The 27092-nt window shown below is 45.2% G+C and overlaps 1 protein-coding gene across 1 annotated transcript in view; it reads left to right on the forward strand.

The window, feature by feature from the left end:
- Positions 1–27092, forward strand: part of LOC130484414 (ATP-dependent translocase ABCB1-like) — a 53475-nt gene that overhangs the window by 21326 nt on the left and 5057 nt on the right. Inside the window, exons 10-23 of the mRNA XM_056857398.1 lie at positions 353–463; positions 1854–1979; positions 4001–4204; positions 5309–5479; positions 6692–6853; positions 9174–9356; positions 10136–10282; positions 11982–12086; positions 12677–12754; positions 14596–14679; positions 16864–17067; positions 22599–22699; positions 25316–25456; positions 26216–26372. Coding sequence (XP_056713376.1) covers positions 353–463; positions 1854–1979; positions 4001–4204; positions 5309–5479; positions 6692–6853; positions 9174–9356; positions 10136–10282; positions 11982–12086; positions 12677–12754; positions 14596–14679; positions 16864–17067; positions 22599–22699; positions 25316–25456; positions 26216–26372 — 1974 coding nt within the window. The remainder of the gene's footprint in view (positions 1–352; positions 464–1853; positions 1980–4000; positions 4205–5308; positions 5480–6691; positions 6854–9173; positions 9357–10135; positions 10283–11981; positions 12087–12676; positions 12755–14595; positions 14680–16863; positions 17068–22598; positions 22700–25315; positions 25457–26215; positions 26373–27092) is intronic.

The raw sequence follows: 27092 nt of genomic DNA on the forward strand, positions 1-27092 counted from the left end.
TCTCATCTTCTCTACACAGAGAATGAAGGGGGTGCATCGGGGTGTGTGCCAGAACTTTGCTCCCAGGAGAGTAAGGAAACCCTTGTTCTTTTCAGAAAGGCTGGAGGGAGGGGGAATGAACAGTTCAATTCCTGTTCAAACCGATGGACTTTCCAGCACTGCATGTGTATGTGGAAGGGACTAGGACATGAAAGAGCCGTTGCCAGGAGTGTGAATGTGCTAAGTGCTCCATCTGTGACGCTGAAAAATCAGTGGAATTTTGCAAATGAGATTTTTTGCTTTGCTTTCAAATTGCAGCGCAGGTAAACTGGCCAAATTGGATTCGTGTATCATTTTTTTCTCTTTGATTCAGGAACCTCACATTGACAGTTTTTCAGAAACTGGTTTCAAACCGGACAAGATTAAAGGAAACCTGAGTTTCCAAAATGTCTGCTTCAATTATCCATCAAGGCCAGATGTTGAGGTACTGTAAGAAATATGACTTCCTGCTTTGCTGCTTATCCATATTTTTTAAAAAAATATTAACGAGGGAATCAGTGCACAGTTCTGAGTGTATTTAAGGTATGTAATAAAGGTCAACTGTAAGTAATCTATGGGTATATCCTATAGGAGTTGAATGGTAATTAAGGTCTTTTATGCATGGCTATTTCACTCACCGACACCCCTCTGATGACTTCGGGTCTTTGTGTTGATTATGCATGCCGTTTCTGACCGTCAGAGGTCACCTCGCTCTCCCCCTGCATTTCCTTGCATTTTGCTCACATTTTGAGGAACCTGTTTTATTTCAAATTTGAAAACGCGGGCAGAACCCAGGGAAACACAAGGGGAGAGTGAGGCAACCTCTGACGGTCGAAAACAGCAGGCATAATCAATACAAAGACCCGAAGTCGTCGGAGGGGTGACAGCGAGTGAAACAGCCATGCATGAGAGACCTAAGACCCGCTTTGTAAATGTTGAACATCTTGGGGGCGGGGAGCGTTAATGCTATTTAGGCTTCATTGAATGGGATAGCTTTCTGTCAAACTGGCCAACCTTGTGAGACCTTGAGCTGTGGCAGCAGCTGTTTAGATTCAGCAGAATGATTCCAGCACTGGGGGAAAACTTGTTCTCTGACACTGAGATTAGGGTTCAACTCCAGGGCTACAGATGCTGTTTACTGCTGTTTCAGAAGCCCTCTGAGATCCCTACATAGTGAATGGGGGTGCCATCAAGTCACTTTCGACTCATGGCGACCCTATGAATCAATGTCCTCCAAAATGTCCTGTCTTTGACAGCCTTGCTCAGGTCTTGCAAATTGAGGGCTGTGGCTTCCTTTATTGAATCAATCCATTTCTTGTTGGGTCTTCCTCTTTTGCTGCTGCCCTCAACCTTTCCTAGCATGACTGTCTTTTCTAGTGACTCTTGCCTTCTCATAATGTGACCAAAATATGATAGCCTCAGTTTAGTCATTTTAGCTTCTAGGGTCAGTTCAGGCTTGATTTGATCTATAACCCACTGATTTGGTTTTTTTTGGCAGTCCATGGTATCTGTAACACTCTCCTCCAACACCGCATTTCAAAGGAGTCTTACTTTCTTCCTGTCAGCTTTCTTCATTGTCCAGCTTTCACACCCATACATAGTAATAGGGAATACGATGGCATGAATTAACCTAATCTTGGTGGTCAGTGACACATCCTTATACATCCTTATATAATATACATAAATATATTGTGGTTCGTACGTAATGTCTGAAATTGTCTACAACCAAGTTGAAGTCACAATTCTAAATGATAAAGGCATAACACATTTGCAAAGTAGTCTACTGTGGATACATTTAATAATTAAGTGTGTTGTTATGTTTTTTTTCCACTTAGGTATTAAAATGCTTGAACCTGAATGTTAATAGTGGCCAGACAGTAGCTCTGGTAGGCAGCAGTGGTTGTGGGAAAAGTACAACTGTCCAATTGATACAGAGATTTTATGATCCCCAGGAAGGCATGGTAAGATACTTGATCCAATTTGTATGCTCTTGGAAGTCCTCCTGTGTTTAACATTGGTATGACAGCTGTAACATGAAATGTCAGATTGTGGGTAAATTGTTCAAAACAGAGGTGTAACATTGAGATATCTTTTGGACCTGAAATACTCAGTGGACATAACATTGAGATCATTTTTTTCCCCTTTTGGAATTACTCCTGAGTGTTGCTAGTTGGCAATGAAACCCGTGTTAAGGCCCACAGAGGTTTAGTCACACTCCAAACTCTTAAACGAGAATGGCAGGAAGACAGGAAAGGGGAGGTAGTACAAGTCCTCCTTCCTCCTGGACCCCGGCCCACTTGCAAGCTCTCAGTTTTCCCTGACCCACTTTAGTGCACCAATCCAGTCTGTTTTACAACCTTTTGAAACACTTGTACTGAGTTCTCCTCATTTCTGATTAGGTAAGGGTCAGCCTGCTTCTTATCATTTCTGCCTTGTCAGGCTTTTCTCTGCCCTTCATATCTCTTTCTCAAGGTCCTTACAGCTCTCTGCAGTTGCTGTTTGCCCTGTGCACACACAAATAGGGAGATCTAAACAGGTGAGCTACAGAATGCAGGAGACAAGAGGACTCTAACCGACTGAACACTTGCGCCATCTGCAGACATCACTCAGCATGAGAGATGGAGCAGGCTTACCTCCCCAGCAGACACCGGGGGGGGGGGGGGTTCACAAAGCATGACAGCCTGACAAAAAGCTTGCTTCTTTGGGACCTACGTTATTTTCCAGATCTGATGTGAAGGATATTTAGACATTGGAAGTGGATAGTGGAAAGATCCTAGGTGCAGATGAAAGAAGATTTCAACTAGATGAAATATTTCATTCAACAGAGAAAAAGAGGAGTGGACATGTGAGCCCAGGATCCAGTCCATTATATAGTAGCATCATAAATCAACATCTGGCGAGAATCCTATTCCCTAACCTCTCTCTTTTTTTAATATAACTCTTTATTTTTTAAGTTTAGCTTCTAACAACAAAATAAAAATTCAACAACATTAGGTTAAACAGACTAGTACATTCGAGATATCTTCCTATACTTGGTCTATTGTACATTAATGCTTTTTACAGAAATCATATAATTTGTTGTATTCATTTAGCAGTACTTAATAAATGCAAATCATACGATAGTTTTGTGGGCATCATTTACTTTGTGATGCCCCCTTATCAACATATTCTAAAAAAGGCAGCCGTCTATTTAAAACGTTCATAGAGTAAGATAAGTCATTTGCTAGTTTAAGCAGTGAAGATCTCTTATCTAAAATTAAAAGGTTCCACACCTTCTCATGCCTCTGCCCAATTGAAGGTATCTTAGCTTTTTTCCCATTATGAGGCAATCAGAAATTTTGCTGCCAGTAGCAATATCTAAATTGGTTCCCTTTTTATGATAGAGGGTTTTTGTGAATCACATTTTTCTAATAAGACATTTAAGGCATCATCATCATCATAAGAAGAGGACTTGGTTTTTATATGCCGACTTCCTCTACCACTTAAGGAAGAATCAAACCGGCTCACAATCACCTTTCCTTCCCCTCCCCACAACAGATACCCTGTGAGGTAGGTGGGGCTGAGAGCTCTAAGAGAGCTGTGACTAGACCAAGGTCATCCAGCTGGCTTCATGTGTAGGAGTGGGGAAACAAATCCAGCTCACCAGATTAGCCTCCGCTGCTCATGTGAAGGAGTGAGGAATCAAACCTGGCTCTCCAGATTAGAGTCCACCACTCCAAACCACCACTGTTAACCACTACACCACACTGGCCATAAGGGACTTTGTATTGTGTGATTAATTCCCTAACCTCTCTTTCCATTCTTCCCACCCCTCTTTCTACCTAGATGCGCCGCCTGTTTTATCTAATTTTTTAATCAGTTGTGGTCTACACTCATGACCCCCATTTAACTTTTAGTTCTCGGTTTTCTATCCTAATAAATTACCACTTTTCTTTTTGAACATTAATTGAGACTTTGCTGCTTGATTTTTGTTTCATTTTAGATTACCATTGATGGACAGGATATTAAGACTCTAAATTTAAGGTATCTCAGGGAGATTATAGGCGTAGTGAACCAGGAGCCTGTTTTGTTTGCTACCACAATTAAAGAAAACATACGATATGGACGGGAAGATGTCACCATGGAAGAGATTGAAAAAGCTGTCAAAGAAGCCAACGCCTATGACTTTATCATGAAATTGCCTGATGTGAGAAAAATTAATTTTGTCAACATATTCTTGCCTTTTCTTCTTCTAATGTTCTAAATGGCAAATTAAAACTGAGATGAATGAAATATATTAATAATGTACTTGGCTTTTTAAAGCCTCATATTAAAATGGCAAGAAAAAGACAACAATTTCCTGTTGCTTAGGATAAAATTTGACAATGTTTGTGAGGGATTTTGAAGCCTAAATACTAAAATGATATAGTCATTGTTTATATAACACCCTACGTCTACATGGAGCTGTGGTGGTGGAGAGCGCCATCAAGCCACAGCTAGCCCCAGAGAACTTTCAAGCCAAGAGATGAACAGAAGTGGTTTGCCATCGCCTGCCTCTGTGTAGCAACCCTAGACTTCCTTGGTGGTCTCCCATCCAAACACTATCCAGAGCTGACCCTGCTTTGCTTCCGAGAGCTGACGAGGTTGGGCAAGCCTGAGCCATGCAGGTCAGAGCACATGAAGCTTTTCAGAGTAATGAACAAAAAGACAGGCCCCTGACCTGAGGAGCATACAATAAAAATTCAACACCGGGGAAGGTAACAAAAAAGAAGTGAGAAAATTGGGGCAAGAATAACAAATAGAATATTCAGTTCCATGGATTTATGGATGATTCACATGTTAGGAAGTCCTTCTAGCCACTATGAGGACTTTCAATCGGAGGTGCAGTGGGAATTCCTAACAGCTGGTTCGTATGTTGCATCCTCCATGAAGCGGCTGTTAAGGAAATACTGTATTTGTAACATTTAGTGAAGCCATATTCAGTTCTATCATTTTTTGCTCTTGCATTAGAAAAGATAGTGTTTGGGGGAATATCGTACATTGAGAATGTGTGAGTTTGCCACGCTTTCCCCACATATCTCATTTTTTAAACAAAACTAAGGTGACTTCCATCTTTCCCCTGTTGTATTGACACAGTTGTGATGTAGCGAGCAAAGTGTCAAAGAACAACTTGGGAGAACAAGTTTCAAATCTGTACTCTACTGTGAAGCTCCTTGGGTGATCTAGGGCCATCCATTCTCTCTCAGCCTAGCCTGCCTTCTCTCAGGAACCAGAGCAGGTATAAGTAAAGAAAACGGATTCTGTCTTGCAGAAATTTGACACTGTGGTTGGAGAAAGAGGGGCCCAGCTGAGTGGAGGTCAGAAGCAGAGGATCGCGATTGCCCGAGCCCTTGTCCGTAACCCCAAGATCCTATTGCTGGATGAAGCAACGTCTGCTTTGGATACTGAAAGTGAAGCAGTGGTGCAGGCAGCCCTGGACAAGGTCTGTCTCCTGTAAACTTGTAACTAAAAAGATCTTAATAGATGTAAATGGCTTTCAAAAACAGAAATAGGGTTGGATGCAAAGGTTCTGTCCCAATAATGGTGGGATCTCTCTCTGGTGCAAGCAGCCTTTCTGGGAAGTGTTGTCAAGTCACAACTGATTCATGAAGGCCCTGTAGGGTTTTCAAGGCAAGAGACATTCAGAGGTGGTTTGCCATTGCCTGCCTCCGCATCATGACCCTGGAATTCCTTGGTGGTTTCTGTTCCAAATACTGACCAGGACCGACCCTGCTTAGCTTCTGAGATCTGGCAAGATCAGGTTAGCCTGGGCCATCCAGGTCAGCGTACAAGAAGCCTTACCCCAGTGGAACACGCCACTTCCACTGGAGGAAGGCCCCACCATTAATGGAATGGAAGCTTTGGATCCAACCACTTGTAAAAAGGAGGGTTTTTATGAGGATTTTTCTCCTCTCTTGTATGCATCTTTCACTGTGGGAGAAAGAATTAAGGCACTGCTCATTTGAAAATTAAACTAAGACTGTTCCTTGTATCAAAGTATACGTCAGTGACAGCAGCATTGACCAATATAAAGTCGGGGGCCTGCAAAACTTGTGGGAGGATCTCATTCCTCTCACCTTTGCTTCTGCCCCTCTCCTGCTACTTCTCTCAGTCTCTCATTTTTTCTTCCTCCCATCTCCCCTTTTCTTATACTCTCTCTCACATGCCTGTCACCATCATGGTGCAGTGGTTAAGAGCGGTGGTTTGGAGTGGTGGACTCTGATCTGGGGAATGGGGTTTGATTCCCCACTTCTCTACATTAGTGGTGGATGCTAATCTGGTGAACCATGTTGGTTTCCCCACTCTTACACATGAAGCCAGCTGGGTGACCTTGGGCTAGTCACAGCTCTCTTAGAGCTCTCAGCCCACCGACCTCACAGGGTGTCTGTTATGGGGAGGGGAAGGGAAGGTGATTGTAAGCCTGTTTGATTCTTCCTTAAGTGGCAGAGAAACTTGGCATATAAAGATCAACTCTTCTTCTTTTCCTCTTTCTAGATTCTAGCGGGCACTTTTCTCTACTGCTTTGACAAATGCAATACCTTTGTGTTAAGCAAATAGGATAGTTTTATGAACTGTACTAACGTTGTAGAACTTGAGCCATGAGCTTATGAAAGTATGAACATTTGCAGTGAATCTCTCTCTGTGTGTGTTTTAGGCTAGGGAAGGTCGCACAACCATAGTCATTGCCCATCGTTTGTCTACGGTTCGCAACGCAGACCTCATTGCTGCTTTTGAAGATGGCGTCATCACAGAACAAGGGACCCATAATGAACTAATGAAGAAGAAAGGAGTTTATTTCAAACTTGTTAACATGCAGGTATCCATCTCTTCTCTTTTCTCTATCACATTAGAAGTTAAACCTCTCTTAAATGTAGACCTTTTCTTATGTCATGCAACAGTTACACCCCTTCTTATGCTCGAATACGTATGTGAATTCTGAATATGTATAAAGAGGAATTGCAAAGATTTATTGTCCCCTCTAAAACAAGGGTAATCCTAAGTAATCAGGACAGGTTAACCGTCAAATTATTCTTTCTTTAGCACTTCCATCCTAAGCAGTTACCTCCTTTAAGCCCACTGACTTCAATGAACTTGAAGGGTGTCCCTCTGCTTCACTGTGCATTGCAGACCTTTCTCACTGAACTTTGCTTTTGCTATAAGTGATTAGCTATTACTCATCCATTGCGCAGAAGTCCTCAACAATATACTTCTGTTTCATCCCAGCTTTCAAAACACAGAGTATCATTTAGCCATCATTTGCAAGTTCTATGCAGTAAAATCCAGTTGCAAAATGCATTGAAAGTGGAGTGAAAGTGGAGTGAAAACGTCCCAAGAGTATGTGATTTTTTTTTTAATTACTTCCCATCTAGAATGGCTGCTTTGAACTGCAGCTGTGTGAGCAACATACGGTATTTCCACATTCCTGTTTCTTTGGGGTGGGGGTCAGTTCCACATGCGTTTTGCTACCTCTAGTGGTTTATTCGATATAACACAAGATTAAATCTGGCAGAAAAACTTGCAGTTTAAATCTGCAGGGAGATACACTGGATTTAACCCTGTTTTATATCAAATTGGCCACTAGAGTGAGCAAAACACATTTGGACCTGAAACCCCGCCTCCAAGGAAACAGGAACTTCAAAGAGAAGAAAGTGGGAATGTGGAAGAGACCATAGTCAGATGTTGTTGGTGTCACCTGCTATGGTTCCAGGATCTGCAGGAAGAGTGGGCAGGTTCAGTCTGTTTTAGCAGTAGGACTTCAATTCATGGTTACCAAAGACATTTCATAGATATAGGTACTTCTGGGTTAACTGTACTGGTCTCACACTTCAGTATGCCAATAAGGAAGGAAATAACCCCAGATGTACTTAGCACTGAAATAATGGATTTATAGAAACAAATAATAAAAAAAGATAAAGGTCCCTTGTGCAAGCACCGGGTCATTCCTGACCCATGGGGTGACATCACATCCCGACGTTTACTAGGCAGACTTTGTTTACGGGGTGGTTTGCCAGTGCCTTCCCCAGTCATTTTCCCTTTACCCCCAGCAAGCTGGATACTCATTTTACCGACCTCACAAGGATGCAAGGCTGAGTCAACCTTGAGCCGGCTACCTGAAACCAACTTCCGTTGGGATCGAACTCAGGCCGTGAGCAGAGCTTGGACTGCAATACTGCAGCTTACCACTCTGCGCCACAGGGCTCCTCTATATAAACAAATAATCCTCAATAAAATAAGACAATAATTCTCAGTATCAATGCTTACACTCCGCTTGCTATTAACTCTTAGCCAGGCCCCTTTTTAATAAATCATCAAGAAACTCACAAATTTCTTCATCACCCACAAGGGTGCATAAAACAGTAAAAAGAAAATTGTGTTGGATCCAACTAGCTTTTTCACTGGTAAAAAAGAGAGGAGGGAGTCCCCCTTGACCACCACAAGGAGTATTTTGGAGATCATGAGTAAGGTTACCAGGTCCCTCTTCGCCACCGGCAGGAGGTTTTTGGGGTGCAGCCTGAGGAGGTGGGGTTTGGGGAGGGAAGGGACTTCAATGCCATAGAGTCCAATTGCCATTGGCCATTTTCTCCAGGTGAACTGATCTCTATCGGCTGGAGATCAGTAGTAATAGAGGGAGATCACCAGCTATTACCTGGAGGTTGGCAGCCCTAATCGTGAGGCCTGTGTGGACAAAAGCCCTCTGGGATTGGGGCTGTAGTAAGGAGTGAAATTGAGTGAAAAACTGTCTGGAATCCAACTAATATATATATATATATATATTAGAAAGAGAGAGCTGGGGCAGGGGGGCAGAAAGGGAGAGAAAAAAGAGAGCTGAGATGGAAAGGTAGAAAGAGAGGGCTGGGGTAGGTGGGCAGAAAGGCAGCTGGTGTAGGGGACCAGAAAGAGTGAGAAAAATAAGAATGGGTGGCTGGCAGGGTGGAGAATGAGAGGCACAGAAGTAGGGGGAGAGCTGAGGAAACAAAGGTGGAGGTAATACCCCCTCCTCGCAAGTTTCTTGCAGGTCCCCACTTGTTCAAATCTAATTGTGATGCATAAAAGCCCTGCTTCGTGTTCTACAAACATCCAGCATCTGCACAGATTTGAAACTGAAACCACTTTCCAACACTCTGTGCCTTGTTCAGTCAATTGATACCGAAATTCAGTCAGAAGAGCTGGATGGAAGCGAGCTCAGCGTCTCAAAGTTCACATCGGGCGAAATATCCAAAAGTGCTCTAGCGAATGGATTGAGAAGACGTTCGACTCGCAGAAGCATCAAAAAGTCAGAAGTGGAGGGTGAGGATGTTGAGGTGGAAATTGTTCAGCCTGTAAGTATTTTGGTTTTATTACTGTGGTGCACGAGCTGTGACGTTCTGCACCTCTCTGCCTTTAATTGGTCCCCCTTTCCTGTTCTTGCATTCTCTCTTCTGCACCAGCGCTTCTACTGTGGGGTTCTTTGCTCTCCAGCTTTTATAGCCATGTTTTCGATCTTGCTGTCCCCAGAGCAGCCTCTTCTTGTTAGAATGGCTCTAAACTTCACACAGCATTTGCGTTTGCCTGGGGACCTGGCTTGGGCAGGAAGACCCCCTTGCTTTTATGTTTCCGGATGGGCATCTCTAGCTGAAACTTTATGAGCTTGCTGTAGCAAACCGTGGTGATCTTATTGTTGTGCAAGGTGCGGAGCCACTCTCCACCAAACTGTCCTGTCCTGTAAATCTCTACTTGTTGAAGGCTCAGTCCCTTACAAAGGACTGGATCAAGTGTCCATTTCCCACAGGCTGAACAGAACTTTCCTGCTGTCCCCCTCCCACTGCAGCCCACTGAACTCCACAAAATGCTGAGGAGGGTCTGCAGCAGGAAGAGTGAATCTGTGGGAACTGAAAATTTCATTTGGATCCAACCAATGGTTTTTTTTTTTTACCACTTTAACCTCATCTTGCCTCAATGCATTATATGTTTTTTTTTCCAAAGTCCAGTGAGAACATAAAAGCGAGTTTTCTGGTTCAACATAATAATCATATTATAAAATTAAAGTTCAAGATATTTATGAACAGGAGGCAGAAAGCGGTATTCTTGACTGATTGTCTCAGAAATACTCATGTTCTAGGAAGAAAACCTGCCCTCAGTTTCATTTTTGAAGATTATGAAGCTGAATATATCTGAATGGCCTTACTTTTTGGTGGGGACGTTTTCTGCAATTATCAACGGAGCTTTGCAGCCGGCATTTTCAGTAATATTCTCTGAAATCATAGGGGTGAGTATATAGCAAACTCTATTTTCAATATCCATTCGAAAACTACTTTTTAAAATAATTGGGTTGCCAGGCCCCGTTATGCTGGCCTCCTGCCAGCAACCCTCACTGTTTGCCCTGCTCCAAGTGGCAGTGGGAGATTTTTTTTTTTTTTTAGAAATGTTGCCGTTATTTGAGCTGTGACATCACTTCCACTGAAAACCCCAAAGTGATATCAGTTAGCTCTAGGAATTGCCAGAAACTTTATGCTTTTACCACAGATTTTCTGGAGATTCCTAAAGCTACCCAGCGTCACTTCCAGGTTTTCCTGGAAGTAGCACTATGGCACACGTAACACTATACCCCATGAACCCCTGCAGCTCCCCCATGCTGTGCCTGCCAACCCTAATGCTAGCAACTCTATGACAAAATTGTTCTTAAGGGAAAACTTTGTATTTAAAAGCTCAAGGCCAAATTCCACATGATGTAGGGGATCTGATGACAGCCATACCTTTTAGAAATACTCTTTTTTATTTTATTACGTGATGCCAGCAAAGGGAACTTCAGCATAATATACAGAAATGTTCATAAGCACGATAACAAGCTGATGAAAGATCTCTCGCAGTTTGTTTGCCTTACTTCAAAACAGCCAGGTGATGCTGCTAATTTGGTTGGGGAAGCGATGGTTGGAAAGATTCTTTTTGTCATCTCCCGATGCCATTTCCCATGATTTAGAAGATCCAAGGTGTGAAAATAATGTAGGGGGGTAATGTTAAAGCTGTGTACACTGGGCTCCCCAATGTGCACTCTGGATCATGGCCAGTAACAGGAAACATCTTTTTGGAAATAGCGGTAAAAGCCACCTTTGGCAACCCTAGTGCCAAAGAGATTGGCAACCATAGTGCCTCCTAGTGCCAGCACAATAGCGGTGCACCAGGACCCGCCCTCAGATTTCTCATGGGAGTAGCCAGATGCAGCCTGGTCATGCTATCTAGGTGCTGACTAGGCCCAGATCTGCATGGCTTCTGCAAGGGTGCTTTGTCACGTGCCCTTGGACCATCTCTTTGCATACTTCGTTAGTTAAGAGCTGATAAGCCGTAATTAAATTATGTAACCATCTAAAATATTTAGCATTTGGGGTGGGATTCAGCCAGGTTTTACACTTGATCTCACTCAAGTCTCTCCTTACTACAGCTTCTGTGCTGCATGGCTTTGGTCAGCACAGAGCCAGCATGGTGTAGTGGTTAAAAGCGGTGGTTTGGAGCGATGGACTCTAATCTGGAGAACCGGGTTTGATTCCCCATTCCTCCACATGAGCTGTGGACACTAATCTGGCAAACTGGATTTGTTTCCCCACTCCTCCACATGAAGCCAGCTGGGTGACCTTGGGCTAGTCATACTTCTCTTAGAGCTCTCTCAGTCCCACCTACCTCACAGGGTGTCTGTTATGGGGAGGGGAAGGGAAGGTGATGGTAAGCTGGTTTGATTCTCCCTTAAGTGGTAGAAAAAGTCAGCATATAAAAACCAACTCTTCTTCTTCTTCTATGATTCCCAGCATAGACTTTTTGGGAAGTCAAAGAGAATCCCTCCTCCCTTTGTCACAAGTGGGAAAAGTGATGGGATCCAACCCTTTATTTAAGGGAGTGGGTTTCACTATAACAAAATAAATGATGGTTTTAGATACAATTTATTTCACTAAATAAAGCAAAGCTATGTTTTGTAGGTTTTTGCAATAGAAGATAAAACGGTCGTCCGAGAAAAGGCCAATCTATACTCACTGCTGTTCTTATCACTTGGGATCATTTCCTTCGTTACTTTTTTTCTTCAGGTAGGTTTAATTGTTTTGCTCTTATGGTACTTGATTGGAATCAAGAGATAAAGAACACTTATTTTGTTTTTGATTTGGAAACAAAGGAAAAAATAAAAAATTAATATAAATAATTTTAGAGTAATTTTTGAAGAAGGCTTCATAGCCAACAGAAGTGTTGTTCCGTGAGCTTAAGTGCTGTTGTGCCCCTCAAACAATACCTTGGGACCCAACCTTGGGTAGATACTTGCTACGCTTGCATGGTGGTGGTGAAAAATGCGGTCAAGTTGCAGCCAACGTATGATGACTCCGTAGAGTTTTCAAGTCGTAGCCAACATATGGCGACCCCATAGGGTTTTCAAGGCAAGAGACTCTCACAGGTGGTTTGCCGTTGCCTTCTTCTGCATAGCAACGCTGGACTTCCTTGGTGGTCTCCCATCCAAGTACTAACCAGGACTGACCCTGCTTAACTTCTAAGATCTGATGATGGAGTACATTGTTCATTTTTCGTATGGGGGTACAAGGAAGTGCGGGTGGTGTTCTGTCTTTTCATATTCTTCTTTATTTATGAGCTTTCTACAATCAGTTATGCAGAACATCTTCTCTTTCAGGGTTTTACATTTGGCAGAGCTGGAGAAATCCTTACAATGAAGATCCGCTACATGGGATTTAAAGCAATGCTTAGACAGGTACAAGCAGGGGTCCCACAAGGATTTGTAGGTGGGCATATCATTTCCCCCTCCCCCACTATTTCTTCATTCCATTCCATGAAATCCCCCATAGCCTCTCCCTGGGAAAAGTCTACCATGTTGCATGGTGCCAGCCCCCAGGGTAGACCAATTCACATGGTTCCCAATGGGCTGGGCCCAGTTTAGGGTTTCCATCCTCCAGGTGGTAGCTGGAGATCTCACGCTATTACAACTGATCTCCAGGTGACAGATCAGTTCACCTGGAGAATATTGCCGCGTTGGAAGGTGAACTCTATGGCATTATAACCTGCTGAAGTCCCTCTCTTCCCCAAACCTTGCCCTCCTCAGGCTATACCCCCAACATCTCCAAGCATTTCCCAATCTGGAGCTGGCAACTCTTGCCCAGTTACATGATGGGGAACTTTCCCCTTATATCCCCCTCCCCACACTATTTATTCTTTCTCTCCTCCTAGAAATCTCCATATCCTCAACTTCCTGTTTCCTTCTCTCCTTCCAAACCAACCATGTATCTGCCTCCCATCTTCAGCTATATACCCCTCCTTCCTCTCCAGTGGGGAACCAAAGCTGTTTTCATTGTTTTCCTCTCCTTCATTTTGTCCTCACAACAACTCTATGAGGTACATTAGGCTTAGCGTGTGTGACTGGCCCAAAGTCACCTGCTGAGCCTCAACAGCAGAGTGGGGATTCAAACCTGGGTTTTCCAGATCCTACTTTGAAATTCTAATAACTGGGTTTCATGGCATAGCTGGTGTAACAAGTAGCTGGGTCTGGGTAAGTCATGCAAGTCACATGGTAGCAAGTTGCCCAGTGGTTGCTGCCAGGCCTGGCCATGATGAGTCCACCCTCAAATGCCAAAACTGCCCTGGAAAGGATGCTGCCCCCTCCCCCTGCCTTTTACTGACAGAAACCAAGGCTTGAATGCTGGCAATACTGTTGTAATTGCCTAGCATTGGTTTCTTAAAGCTACAGGCACTGTTTCTATTATTCTGGGGTTCTTAAATCCCCCCTCCCTTTTTTTAAGATTTCAGATTTTTTTTTCTACAATGCTGCGTTTTTTCTGAGGTTTGTAGAAAGATTTATCTTGTTTGTTCATGGCCATGGTTTCCAGATTTAAGATGGGACCATGTTGATAATTAGATATATTGATGAAGATTTGTATATTTTATTTGTTCTTCAGTTTTTACCCCACCTCTTCCAGTGGCACAGGTGGATTGCAATATACAACTGTAGCTGCTCAGTCAACCATGCAATAAGCAAAATGCTATAGCCTGAAGCCATGTTACCCACTTACTGTATCTAGGAAGGCTTCTATTGCTCATATAGCATCTCCCCCACCCATCATGCCACATGGCAAATAACTTAGGAAACTGAAGGGAATTTCAAAGGTGATAGTAAATACAGCACAGAGATCTGTTGTTTAAAGGAAAACTTTACCAAGCACATGTAAGCCCTTTCATGTGCCTAAAATAGTATGATTCCCAGCCCACATGTTTAGAAACTTTGCTGGGTGGGGGGTGTTAAAAACTCACAAAAGTACAGTGGTTCTGGTCTGCTATATCCTTTTATGCAGACTTGGGACTTTTATGCAGGGATGTTTCCCCGCAGTCACCCCACCAACTGCTTTGGGGCTTCCTTTAGATTATGCATGTGTTTTTGCAGCCGTCAGAGGTCGTCTCGCTCTCCCCCCTCGTTATGCCCACATTTTCAAGATTCTGGCTAAAGCAGCAGAATATTGGCTATTCATTTTCTTATTAGTTTTAATTTGCTCTTTGCTTTGACTAAAGTTATTTTTCATATAGCAAACTACATGTGTATTCTAGGACATCAGTTGGTTTGATGACCACAAAAACAACACTGGGGCATTGACTACAAGACTTGCTAACGATGCTTCCCAAGTAAAAGATGTAAGTGATGTAAATTCTGATGGTCTTTGCAATTAGCGTTATGGTGTAGATTCTCATCTTGTACGAAATATTCAAAAGCTTATGGGTATCTTTCTTTTTCCTAGCAGGGGTAAAAGCATCTCAGGGGTGGTGTACTTCAGTGGGGAAAGGATAAGAAGCCCACCTCTTCCCATGCCATTCTCCTCTTGTAAAGTGATGGTAGAACTAAATATAATGTGTAGTTGCACTCTCAGAAAATTTGACTTCCAGCATTATTTGTTGTAATTCTGAAATGTTATGCATCATCTCAACAAAACAGCTTCTAGCAAAATAATTTATTTTCATTATCTATCTAAATTGCCCTCCAGGTCCAAGTTTCTAAACAACAATATTGTTATGACTTTCTTGCATTCACAAGCAGTGAGAAGTTTTAGTGACAACCCTTTGAGGTTTGTTTTCTTCTGGATGAAAGAAAGTATATTAGGAACTCATGATGTCTTCGCAATACCCATATATCTTATTTTGAACAAGGCCCCAGGATGTGGATAAAAAATCTGCAAAAATAATCCATACAATGGGTATATGTATGGATAGGGGGGATTATTCTACAAATCTGGGGTACCATCTAGGTTTGCAGAAAAATCCAAGAATGAATGAAAATAAATTGAGGAAGTTTAATAAAAGCCAACTTGCCCACCATTTTAAGAGTTGCCAACAATCTCTAGTATTAGGCATTTTATATCTTCAGAAAAGGTTTCTAGATAATCTTGTGTTGGGACGAAGGGAGCTTTGACACTCCCAAAAATCTTGTTGGGTCTCTAAACTGCTCCCGAACTTGACTCTTGTGTAACTGCATGAGCCTTCATTGCAGAGGCTGAGCAAGAAGTACAGTCTAATGAGCTGCTCTGCTGGGCAGTCCCAGCAGAGCCTATTTATCTTGCCTTGCCCAGGCCAGAGCTGTTTGTGGAGATGGGAGAGGCAGGAAGGTACAGCAGAAGCGGGCACTTGGGGAGACAAATTTCGGGGGGGGGGGCACTTCAGTTATTGAAAGAAAAGCAACCTGTCTTGCCAAGGGCCTGCATCTGCAGTGTCTTTCCAGCCCCCTCTCCATAAACCACTCTGGCTTGAGCAAGCCAAATGGAATGGGATGCAGGCTGTTTCCGTCTAGCCCAGTGGTTCCCAAACATTTTGGGCCACTGCCCCCTTGGTTCCACAAACTCAACCCGAGCGCCCCCTGCCCTATCCAACAACACAGTTGAAGAGGCCCACCTCTAGCGCCCCTTGCTGCTCCCTTGCTTCTTAATGCCCCCCTAGGTAATCCCACCGCCCTCAGGGGATGGTACTGCCCACTTTGGGAACCACTGGTCTAGCCTTACCCAGAGGCAGTGTTATTTTCCTCCAATAGCTCGACTTCCAAGTAGGGCTGTCAAAAAAAAAATTCGGTACAGTTCGTATTCGGCAAAATTCGGCCCGTTTTTATTCGGGCCGTGCCGAAGTCCGAACTCCCCCGCTTCGGATCCCCGGAAATTCGGGGGGATCCAGAGTTCGGGAGGAAATTCGGCCCCCGCGCGCCTTCAGAGGGATTCCCTGAAGGCGCGCGGGGGCCCTTTAAACTGATCTGAGCCTCCCAGCTGGGAGGCGCAGGTCAGTTTAAAGGGCAGCCCGCACCTTTCAGCGGGCTCCCCTGGAGAGGCGCGGGCTGCCCTTTAAACTGATCTGTGCCTCCCGGCCGGGAGGCGCAAATCAGTTTAAAGGGCACCCCGCGCCTCTTCAGCGGGCTCCCCTGAAGGGGAGGCACAGATCAGTTTAAAGGGCACCCCGCGCCTGCTTACTGACGGCCGAATTTGCCGGATTTATTCGTGAACTCCCGAACTCGCTGAATTCGGCCCCCCCGGTTGCCCACCAGTTTTGAGTTCGGATCCGTCCGAACAGAAAAGCGCCGAATCGAGGAGAATTCGGTTGATTTTCTGTTCGGACCGAACCGAATTGACAGCCCTACTTCCAAGCTCTGCAGAACCTGTTTTCAACTAGTCTTGTTGAGACATGAGATATCGCATAAACACGCTCTCATAGATAGCTGGCATTCTAATTTATCCCACCATACGTTAGGACTATTACCGGTAACAAACCACCCTCCCAACACAGGGTGTTCTCTCATATTTGCAGTCACATTAACATCTTTAATTTGTTATTTCCCTTCCTCAGGCTACAGGGGCCAGGCTGGGTTTGATTGCCCAAAACATCGCCAACCTTGGGACAGGGATTATTATTTCACTGGTATATGGCTGGCAGCTGACACTTCTGATCTTGGCTATTGTGCCAATCATTGCTCTATCGGGGCTTATTGAAATGAGAACGTTGTCTGGTCACGCAAAGAAAGATAAGAAGGAACTTGAAGGCGCAGGAAAGGTACGTATTCGGTACACTGAAGATACGCTGTTGCGTTCCCTCAATCATTCTCGTTGGAGATGGTGAGCCAGATAGGGCTGTCAAAAAAAAAAATTCGGTACAGTTCGGATTCGGCCGAATTTGGCCCTTGTGGGTTCAGTACGTGCTGAAGTCCGAACTCCCCCACTTCGGATCCGTTCAATTCGGCAGGAATTCAAAGTTCGGAAAAAAAATTCGGCTGAATAAAGCCATTAAAAACACAACCGCTCCTTTCCGCGGCTCTGGGGGGGGCATTTTTGGGCTTAGAGGTCCCAAACTTTCAGCAGAGCTTCAAAGGATGTATATTGAAAGACTCCCCAAGTTTTGTAAAGATTGGGTCAGGGGGGGCTGAGATATGGGCCCTGAAAGGGGTCCCCCCCACCCTTAATGTGTATCTCTCAGCAGAGCTTGCCGCCCACGCACAAAGCTCCCGGCCCCGACAAACAGCTGATGAGAGCAAGGGCGGGGCAGGTGCTAAGAACTTTGCAAAGCAACACAACTGAAAAGCAACACCTTTGCAAACATGCAAAGGGCAGGGCAGGTGTGAAGAATTTTGCAAAACAATACAACTGCAAAGCAACACAAGCACGCAATGCAACACCTTTGCAACAGTGCAAAGCAACACCTGACACCTGGGAGTTTGCATACCATGGAAAGGGACAGAGGCAGCTAGCTATGCATAATGAGCAGGAGGGGGTGGAATTTCTCCTTTTGCATTGGACTTGGGACCAGGCAGATGCATTCTTTAAGTCACCATTTGAAAACCAGTTTTGAGCAAGCATCAAAATAACCTAACTGATCTTATGAATGAGGAAAAACCTGAAGAATAAAAATGAAGCCCCCCCTCAAACCAGGGAGAGAGAGACTGGAGGGGGAACACACACCCCAGGCAGAACCGGCAAAAGCCCCCTTTGGCTTCTCCCCCACCCACCCACAGAAACTGCTCCCTCCCCACACACACACACAGACTCTGCTTTCCCCCCCACACACACACACAGAAAAGAAAAAATATAGATTAAAGCCCCCAAAGGGGTCTTACTGTGGCTGTCTTCTGTTCCAGCAGGAGGGGCTGGGAGGCTGGGTAATCCAATATGATTCCATTTGTATCCAATATAAGATCCATATGTATGCATCTCTCGAGGGTGATCCATTCATCCCAATAGGGAAAAGGGGAAAGCCCATATCTCGGGGGGCCCTGACCCAATGTTTACAAAACTTGGGTGGTCTCTTAAAAAGCCTTGACTGAAGCTCCGCTGAAAGTCTGGGGTCGGCACACCCAAAAATTCGCCCCCTGCAGCCACGGAAAGAGAAAAGGGGGGGAGCTGATATTTCAGCCCCCACTGAACCTATCTTTACAAAACTTGGGTGGTCTCTTAAGAGGGATTCTCTGAAGCTATGATAAAAGTTTGGGGGCTGCACCCCCAAAAAAGCGCCCCCTGCAGCCACGAAAATGGAAAAGGGGGGAGAGGAAAAAGGGGTGGAGCCCATATCTCGGGGGCCCCTGACCCAATGTTTACAAAACTTGGGGGGTATCTTAAGAAGCCTTGTCTGATGCTCCGCTGAAAGTTTGGGGTCGGCACACCCAAAAATGCGCCCTCTGCAGCCATGGAAAGAAAAAAGGGGGGGAGCCCATATCTCGGGACCCCCTGACCCAATGTTTACAAAACTTGGGTGGTCTCTTAAGAAAACCTGTCTGAATATCCCCTGAAAGTTTGGGGTCGGTATCCCAAAAAATGCGCCCCCTGCAGCCACGGAAAGGAGCGAATGTGCACAAGCACCCCCTCACACACACATGAGGATTTCCCTCTCTCTCTCTCTTTCCCCGGCCGGCCGCACATCAGCTGATTCCTCCAGTACTCAATCCTGACTGATTGGCCGGAAGAAGACCCAGCTTGGCCACCGATTGGCCGGGGGAGGAGAATGCTGCTTACTGAAGGTTATGCTGCTTACTGATGGCCCCGAATTGGCCGAATTTATTCGCGAACTCCCGAACTCGCTGAATTCGGCCCCCCCCGGTTGCCCGCCAGTTTTGAGTTCGGTTCCTCCCGAACTAAAAACCACCGAATCAAGGGAAATTCGGCTGATTTTCAGTTCGGGCCGAACCGAATTGACAGCCCTAGAGCCAGATCATTTCCCAGGTAAACCCGTTCAAAATTCCTCCCCATAATCTACTCTTCCAACACAAATCTGTCTTTCAGCTCTTCCCTTGACAACCATATGGTGCAACTCAGACATCCTTCTCCTGCTACACTGGCAATGACTCCTTCTCAAAGTGCCCAGGAACTATGTTACCCCGGGTCTAAGCCAGCCCAGGCCACTGTCATCCCAGTAACTGAAAGGGACTCCTTCCATGTGACCCAGGACTTTTCAGACCCAAGCAGTGAAGGGAGTATCTGTTGGGATTTTATATTTGGTTAATATAGCAGGGTTTGCCCAGTCATGGAAGCGAGATATTGAGTGCAATAAATTCAGTCTTCCCAAGAAGTAAATTGCAAAAAGAAAAGTAGAACTTAAATTTATTCAGGTTCAGTTTGTTAACATTCTTGTTGCAGTTGATAAAAGATAGAAAGCCTCATCTAAAGAATACATGTCCCTATACAAGTGGCTAGCTAATCCAGCGTCATGTGAGTGCGAGTATGATTGTATGGTTTATGCAGGAGAGACCTGTAGAAACGTCTGCCTCCTTTGCAGACCATGTGGAAAGAGCAGAGAGACTAAATGGCTGCTGAGAAAGGAGAAGGAGGAGTTAGAGTGCAGCCCCCAAGTTCAGCCAAACAGCAACATCTCATTAAAGAAACAGCAACTACAAACTTAAGAGTAACATAGCGCCCCCCAATGTCCAGGCATGCTGAGTCGCTCTCACTCCAACAGTATCCACACCGCATTAGCTCCTGCACTGACAATGGCCGTGTGTCACGACAAACCTCTGTTGCTGTTTTTAGGCATTAACACAGCTTGCTATCGTGCTCGCTCTCTCCGCTTCATCTGTCATTCGCACGGTGCGATTGAAAGCTTTTTGGTTTGGGAAACCTTCAGCCAAACTCCAGTTTGCCATTACTCTTGAATGCCCTTACCTGGGTAAATCAGAATTTGTTTCTTCCCTACAAACGGAGATTAAACTGTTATTTAGAACTCCGATTTTTGGGCAAGTAACAAATTCTAGCACGTGTTGCAAATTGGAATTTGAAGTCTTTCCAAATCAGGAAGTGTTCAGTCATGCTCTGAGCATGAATGGGGAGGGGGGAGTGTGCAACCATAACAGGCTTCATTTGGGTGCCCGCTCTGAACAAAGAGAGGTTGGTCATGATGTCTGACTGCATCCAATAGAACAGTGGTTCCCAACCTTTTTTTGACCAGGGACCACTAGGACTTTTTTGTTCGGTGCAGGGACCCCAAGGTTCAAAATAAAAATTCTGAGAATTTGAAAATAAACTTTAATCATAACTGTTAGTTAAACATTAAACTTAGAATAATATTTGAATATATATTTTTATAATAGAGAACTTTTAATTGAAAATATTAATTTATTATGGGTTTATAACTTTGTTTCGCAGACCTTAATTTAGTTCTCGCGGACCCCTGGGGGTCCACGGACCCCCGGTTGGGAACCAGTGCAATAGAATGTTAACAAAGAGGATCTAACTGCCAGTTCTTGCATTACTAACTTCTGGTCTCTAACTATAAACCAGTCTGGAAACAACTGGGACGTCTTGAAAGGGGATGGTGAAGACATAAGAAGCGTGCATTTTCCCTCCCACATGCCTTGCCCCCTCCCTGCTTTGCACAGAGCCAGTTCTCTTATGACACTGCAGGGCCATTTTAAGAGTACAGGACCATGTCCGACTCTGGTGTGGAACCAGATTCTGGGTTCCCCCCACCCCCAGGTTTTTTCCCTCCTCCTTTTCCAGGTTACTCCTGCCAGTAACTTCTCCCTGGTTGCCTTGAGTGAGGTCTGGCCCTTCCTCTCTTGTTCTCCCAGGGTGCACCTTTTAAAGGGCTGCCTGGGGGTGGGACAACTCCATAGGGTTGCCAACCTCCAGGTACTAGCTGGAGATCTCTTTCTATTACAACTGATCTCCAGCCGATAGAGATCAGTTCACCTGGAGAAAATGGCTGCTTTGGCAATTGGACTCTATGTCATTGAAGTCCCTCCCCTCCCCAAACCCCACCCTCCTCAGGCTCTGCCCCAAAATCCTCCCGCCGGTGGTGAAGAGGGACCTGGCAACCCTACAACTCTGGCCTCACCCATTCCCTCTGTCCTGAAGGATGGGCCTATGGGAGTGGCAGGTCCTAAACCCAATGGGCAGCTGCCTGCCTGAGATCCCATTGCCCCTGCCCCCCCCCCCCGGAAGCCTAACAGGGCTTCTCCTTTGGTCCCTGCTGGCCTAAGGAGGTCATTGCATCCTGTTTCCTGCTATGCCCTTTCAAAAAAGCCTGTCTGGCTCCAGCAACAGGTGACCGACAGGCTATCACCTTGGCGGGTTCTGCTTCTCCTCTGTAGGGTTGCCAGCTCCAGGTTGGGAAATACCTGGAGATTTTGAGGGTGAAGCCTGAGGAGGGCAGGGTTTGGAGAGGAGAGGGACTTCAATGCCATAGGCCATTTTTGCATGGTCATTAGCAGAGCGTTCCAGGCTGAATTGCCCTGCATATTTTTTTTAATTTTTCACGCTGAACAGTCATTCCGGAAGTGACTGCGAAGCTGGCGCAGACCTGCTTTGCATTACTTAAGAGCCCCTTTAACGCGACTTTTGGTGTTTGCTGCGAAGAATCCCCTTGAAGGAACCATAAAATAACAGTGGCGGGTTAGCTATGCAAATCCTAATGGCTATGCAAACAGGAACAAAGGAGCAAGCGAGTGGGGGGTGGAATTTCTCCTTTTGCGGCAGGGCCATGAATAGGCATTTTAAAAGTCGCATTTCAAAAAAGAGCTTTGAGCGAGCATCAAAATTGACCATGCATAAATGGCCAAAGTGGCCATTTTCTCCAGGGGAACTGATCTGTCGCCTGGAGATCAGTTGTAATAGCAGGAGATCTCCAGCCACCACCTGGAGGCTGGCGACCCTGTTTTTCTGCCACCTTTATTGCCTCATGTCTTCTGCTGGCCCTCAGGGGTTAGCTGCTAGCCAGCCCCTGGCCTGCCCAGTGTCTCTGGATATCATGGCGAGCTGGGAAGCTGCTCCTGGGGCATCACATTGGGCTTCTGCAATCCTTCCTGCATGATTTGCTTGGCATGATCTGGAGGCCTCCAGCTCCTTGGGGATAAGTGCAGGGGTGGGAGGTCTGACCCCAGACGGGCCACTAAGGGGTGCTGCTGTGTGACTGCTGAGTGGTACGTGACAACACTTGAGTTTTGCTGCCAGTATTTGGAAGTTCAATTTAAAGTCTTTGGAGAGCTAGGCTGCGGAAGCCAATTAATTGTTTTTTATAAGTTACTCCCCTGGTCTAGTTTGTCAGGTACAAATGATCACTGGGGGCCCTAGTAAGTTCTTTTTGTGCATTTCATCTTTTTACAGATTGCAACTGAAGCAATAGGGAATATACGAACTGTTGTTTCCCTCACTCAGGAGAGAAGATTTGAACAAATGTATGGAGAGAATTTGCTTGGGCCATACGAGTAAGAGAAACTGACATTTTCAGCTACCAGATCTGACTCAGGCCGAAACAGAATTGACACTGGGCGTTCAATGTATAACGGTTGAAGTGGTTCTTCTTACGCTGCAGGCCCAGAGGAACCCAATTGGGATTGCAGCAGGGAGGAAGGGTGTTTTTAAAGCCTGTCTGAAATGGCCCCATGTAGTTGCCGTCTGTCCCACTGACACACGCATACAAGCCTTGCATACCGTGTCTGTTTGGCCAATGGGCAGCTCCATGGGCTTTTTCAGGTGGGGAAAACAATGTGAGGAGGGGAAGTCCCACCCTTCTTCTACATCACGGTCTTGGTCCAAACTGGGATTTCCTGCCTTTTCCCTGAAAAAGAACAATTGCATGGAATCACTGTCTGCAGGATTCCCAGCAATGAATCCATTTAGGCCCCCAGGGGAAAACTGTGACCTGGGAGTCAGATTATTTATGCTCCGATCTTTCTTGTGGCTTGCCTTCAAACGATATGCCTTTTCCCCGAGCAGCATTGCCTTTGGTTTCTGACACGAGTCTTGTGAAATCTAGCTGGCCATTTAGCATGAAGGAAGGACTTCAGAAATAGTCTTCAGAATTAAAAAGCAGCTTTAGTACTGCTTTTATCGTTACCATTATGCTCTTCTTTTGAAGAAAATGTCAGAATGCTACAAGTATCTGATTTAGTCCTGAGTCCTGAGGGTAGCTCTACCTGGTAGTGTGGGCAGAGTGCTTTAAATCTACCTGTGGGAAAGGACAGAGAATCGAGATATGAGGCCCGCCTCTCGTGATGAGGAGACCTGGTACCATTTAGTCCAGGGGTCCTCAAACTTTTTAAACAGGGGGCCAGTTCACTCTCCCTCAAACACTGTTGGGGGCTGGACTATAGTTTGAAAAAAATATGAACAAATTCCTATTCACACTGCACATACTGCTCAGCAGTAACGCACAAGCTCACTCACTAGCAAACACACACACAAGCCCACTCACTAGCAGGCACACACACAAGCTCTTTAATTAACAGGCATTTATACTATTAAAGGTGAAGGTTTCCCCTACACCACGCTCACCTCTGCAGCGTAACAAAGATATAGTTAGTATTTTGCTCTGGCTGGGTTTTATAGCACCAGGATTGCACTGTTATAGGAACCGCCAGAACTGAAAGGGCACACAAAATCTTTCATGGTCGTCATCTGACTACAAAACCCCACTGATGTCCCCCAGCAAAGAGAAACCAGCTATTCTTTTCCTACAGAAGAAAAGTGGGCAACTGGCCACCCTGTGCCACCAGATGTAGCATATATGCCTACCTCTCGTCGGGCACACTACCGATGCCCAGGGAAGGGGCCAGCTGCATGCTTAGGCTCAGTCTCCTCACTTAGGCTTTCTGCAAAATCTTCGTTTCTGCAAAAGATGCTGTGCAGTTTTCAGCGAGACGCCAAGAAAGGAGGACGGGGTGCTGGCGGGGGGGAAGAGAGGTAAAATTAGGACCGATTTAAAAAGGGAGAGGGTGAATATGGATAAAAAAAAGAGGTAAATTTAGGAGGGGAAGTGGGAAAGGTCAGTTTGAAGGAGAGGGCTGCAGGGTGGGTCACTAGTCTAGCAGGAGGTCGGCTTGATGCTTCCTGGGCATGCTGCTATATGGGGCTTATTTATTTTTTAAAAAATTCTATCTCAGTGCGATCCTAGGGCCGCTCTCTAAATGCACATTTTCCCCAGCCAAATCCTCAAAAGTCAAAAATAAGCCCGTGTGCAGAGTTTTTGCGAATTCAGATGGGGGGAAATGTTTATGCGTGGAAGGTTTTGCCTTGGATTTGCTGCTCTCTAGATGCACATTTTCCCCAGCCAAATCCTCAAAAGTCAAAAATAAGCCCCTGTGCTGCATCATGGGGCTCGTAGTTCCCGGTGGGGAGGCGCGGCGCTGGTTTTGGGCCCGGCCTGAGGGGCCAGGTTCAGGACCCTGAGGGGCCGAATCCGGCCCGCGGGCCGTAGTTTGAGGACCCCTGATTTAGTCTGTCTCTTGAGCAAGGCCAGGCTGATATGGGTGGATTCCTGTGTGTGTGAAGGGATCCAACGTAGTGGCTAGGCAATGAAAGCCTGGTTGTAACTGCAAGCATTAAAGGGAATTTAAATCACAAACTGAAGCCATAACTAGGTCCTCAGCCATGCCTCTGGAGACCTGTGCTGCTGAATCGTTCTTTAAAAATGACCTGTCACAAATCTTTTTTAAAAATACAACTCCTGTCTCGGTGTTCTCTGTGTCCTACTTGCTCACCACAAAGTTTACCTCATGGCAGTGAACCCAAAGTGTTTATCCCTGCTACCCCAACTATACCTTCTAACTAAGAAGAATAACTGAAGAGTCTTATTTTCAAAGGGCCCAGTTCCCCCAAATTCTTGAGAGAATGTGTGGGTCCCCTCGGATGATTTATAGGAGCCTGTTATATCTGTCCACCTGCCAGCAGTCACAGCAATGTGATCTGTGGAGAGGCAGATGGTGGGTGCATGGTCCTATTGCAACAGGTTATCGTTGGGGAACCAGGGTTTTAATCAATACAATAGTTATGTGTATATCTACTTGCAAAAAAAACCCACCCCTCTTGATTTTTTGTTTCAGAAATTCTGTGAAGAAAGCACATATTCATGGGCTGACATTTGCTCTTTCCCAGGCAATGATGTACTTTACGTATGCGGGGTGTTTTCGTTTTGGTGCCTTCCTTGTGGTAAATGGCGACATGGGTTTTAAATCAGTTTTCTTGTAAGTATCTCTGTTGTCTTTACAAAAATCCGCTCAGGTCTCCTTGTGCATGTGTTAAGGTACAACATTCAGTAATAGTAAATCGGAGAGTCCATCAGTGAGTCCATACAACATTCAGAGTCACCTGAAGCTGTAATCAGTTCATGTATGTAGTGGTTTGTGCTTGCTTCGGCAGCACATATACTAAAAATTGGTATGCGCTGCTTTGGATGTTTGCCTTCTGGGCAAAGGCTACCTGTGGTGTCAAGGTGAGGCCTTGTCTTCCCGTGCAAGGTGCAATTGTCCCACCTCTGGCCTCAGCAGACATCCAAATATGAATGGAACACTTGAATAGAGATTTATACCCATCTATGTGCATTAGATTTTGCATGTGTAGGCCCTTCACAAACATCACTCTAGTTCAGGGACATCTGTTGGGACCAGAAGTAGGACAGATTCATTCATTAGGCGGGGCAGGAAGGTGCAACATTGCTTCCTCACCCCACATAGCCTGTAGTAGGTCTTTTGAAGTAGCCCATAGGAAACTCTCAGCATGATTCTGCAGCCTGTCACATGCCAGTGTGGGAACTAGCATCACGCACTAGCATTAATCACATATTTTTATTGCCATTTCACACCAAACAACACTGAGGATTAGAGGAGGTTGCTTGGGGTTTGCCAACTCATGTAACAAGTCAATGACAGCCTGGCAAAGAGGGAGCTTAATTACCCTGCTTTCATCAGTCTAGATATCTCATTTACTTGTGTATGTATTTCCAGAGTATTCTCCTGCATTGTCTTTGGTGCCATGGCACTAGGACAGACCTCTTCATTTACACCAGATTATGCCAAAGCCAAAGTGTCAGCAGCACACATGTTCCAGTTGTTTGAAAGAGTACCTGCCATAGACAATTACAGTGAAGAAGGATTGAAGCCTGTAAGTTGATTACTGGATGCTGTTTCCTACTTATCAAAAGATTCCAGACCTTTTTTGTTGTTGTTGCCCTGGGGCCTCCTTTCCTCCAACAATCTCTGGGTGGTGTGCATTGTTCTCCTCCATTTCATCTTAGAACAGTCCTGCGAGGTAGGTTAGGCTGAGAAAGTGTGACAAGTCCAGTATTGCTCAGGGAACTCCATTGCTGAGTGAAGACTAGAATCTGAGCTTGATATTTATCTGTGGTCCTGTTGAGGACCTTGTCTTCTTCAATCTGAAGGGGCTGTTTTGGAGACAGATGCAGAGTCAGTCTGTATGTACAGTCTGCATGTGCCATCCAAATCCTAGTCCATCCATAGCAGAGGAGATGGTGTCTGCAGGGCCAGTCTGGGCTGGGCTATGAAATTTGCAAACCTCTAAGTCTGCTGAAATAAGTGTGTGGTCTGTGCAATTTCTCTTTCCTCTGGCCATCTGGACGTGCCATCTGGAAGCGGCCCTAAGGACAAGGAGGAAAGCAGTTCAGACTAGCCTCTATGGGAGAAGATCCTACTGGGACCAGTTCTAGTGCTTAAAATCTTACAGATGCAGAATTAGAATTGTACTGTCTACTTTCACCAAGAAAAGTTGCAAATTCGAAGCATGTCAATATCTATGTTCAGTGCCGCCCCATCCTGGATTTTACTGGAAAATGTGCACTCCGTGTTTGTGTACAGTTGCTCAACC

The sequence above is a fragment of the Euleptes europaea genome, chromosome 11 (assembly GCF_029931775.1).
Source record: "Euleptes europaea isolate rEulEur1 chromosome 11, rEulEur1.hap1, whole genome shotgun sequence".
NCBI classification, from domain to species: domain Eukaryota; kingdom Metazoa; phylum Chordata; class Lepidosauria; order Squamata; family Sphaerodactylidae; genus Euleptes; species Euleptes europaea.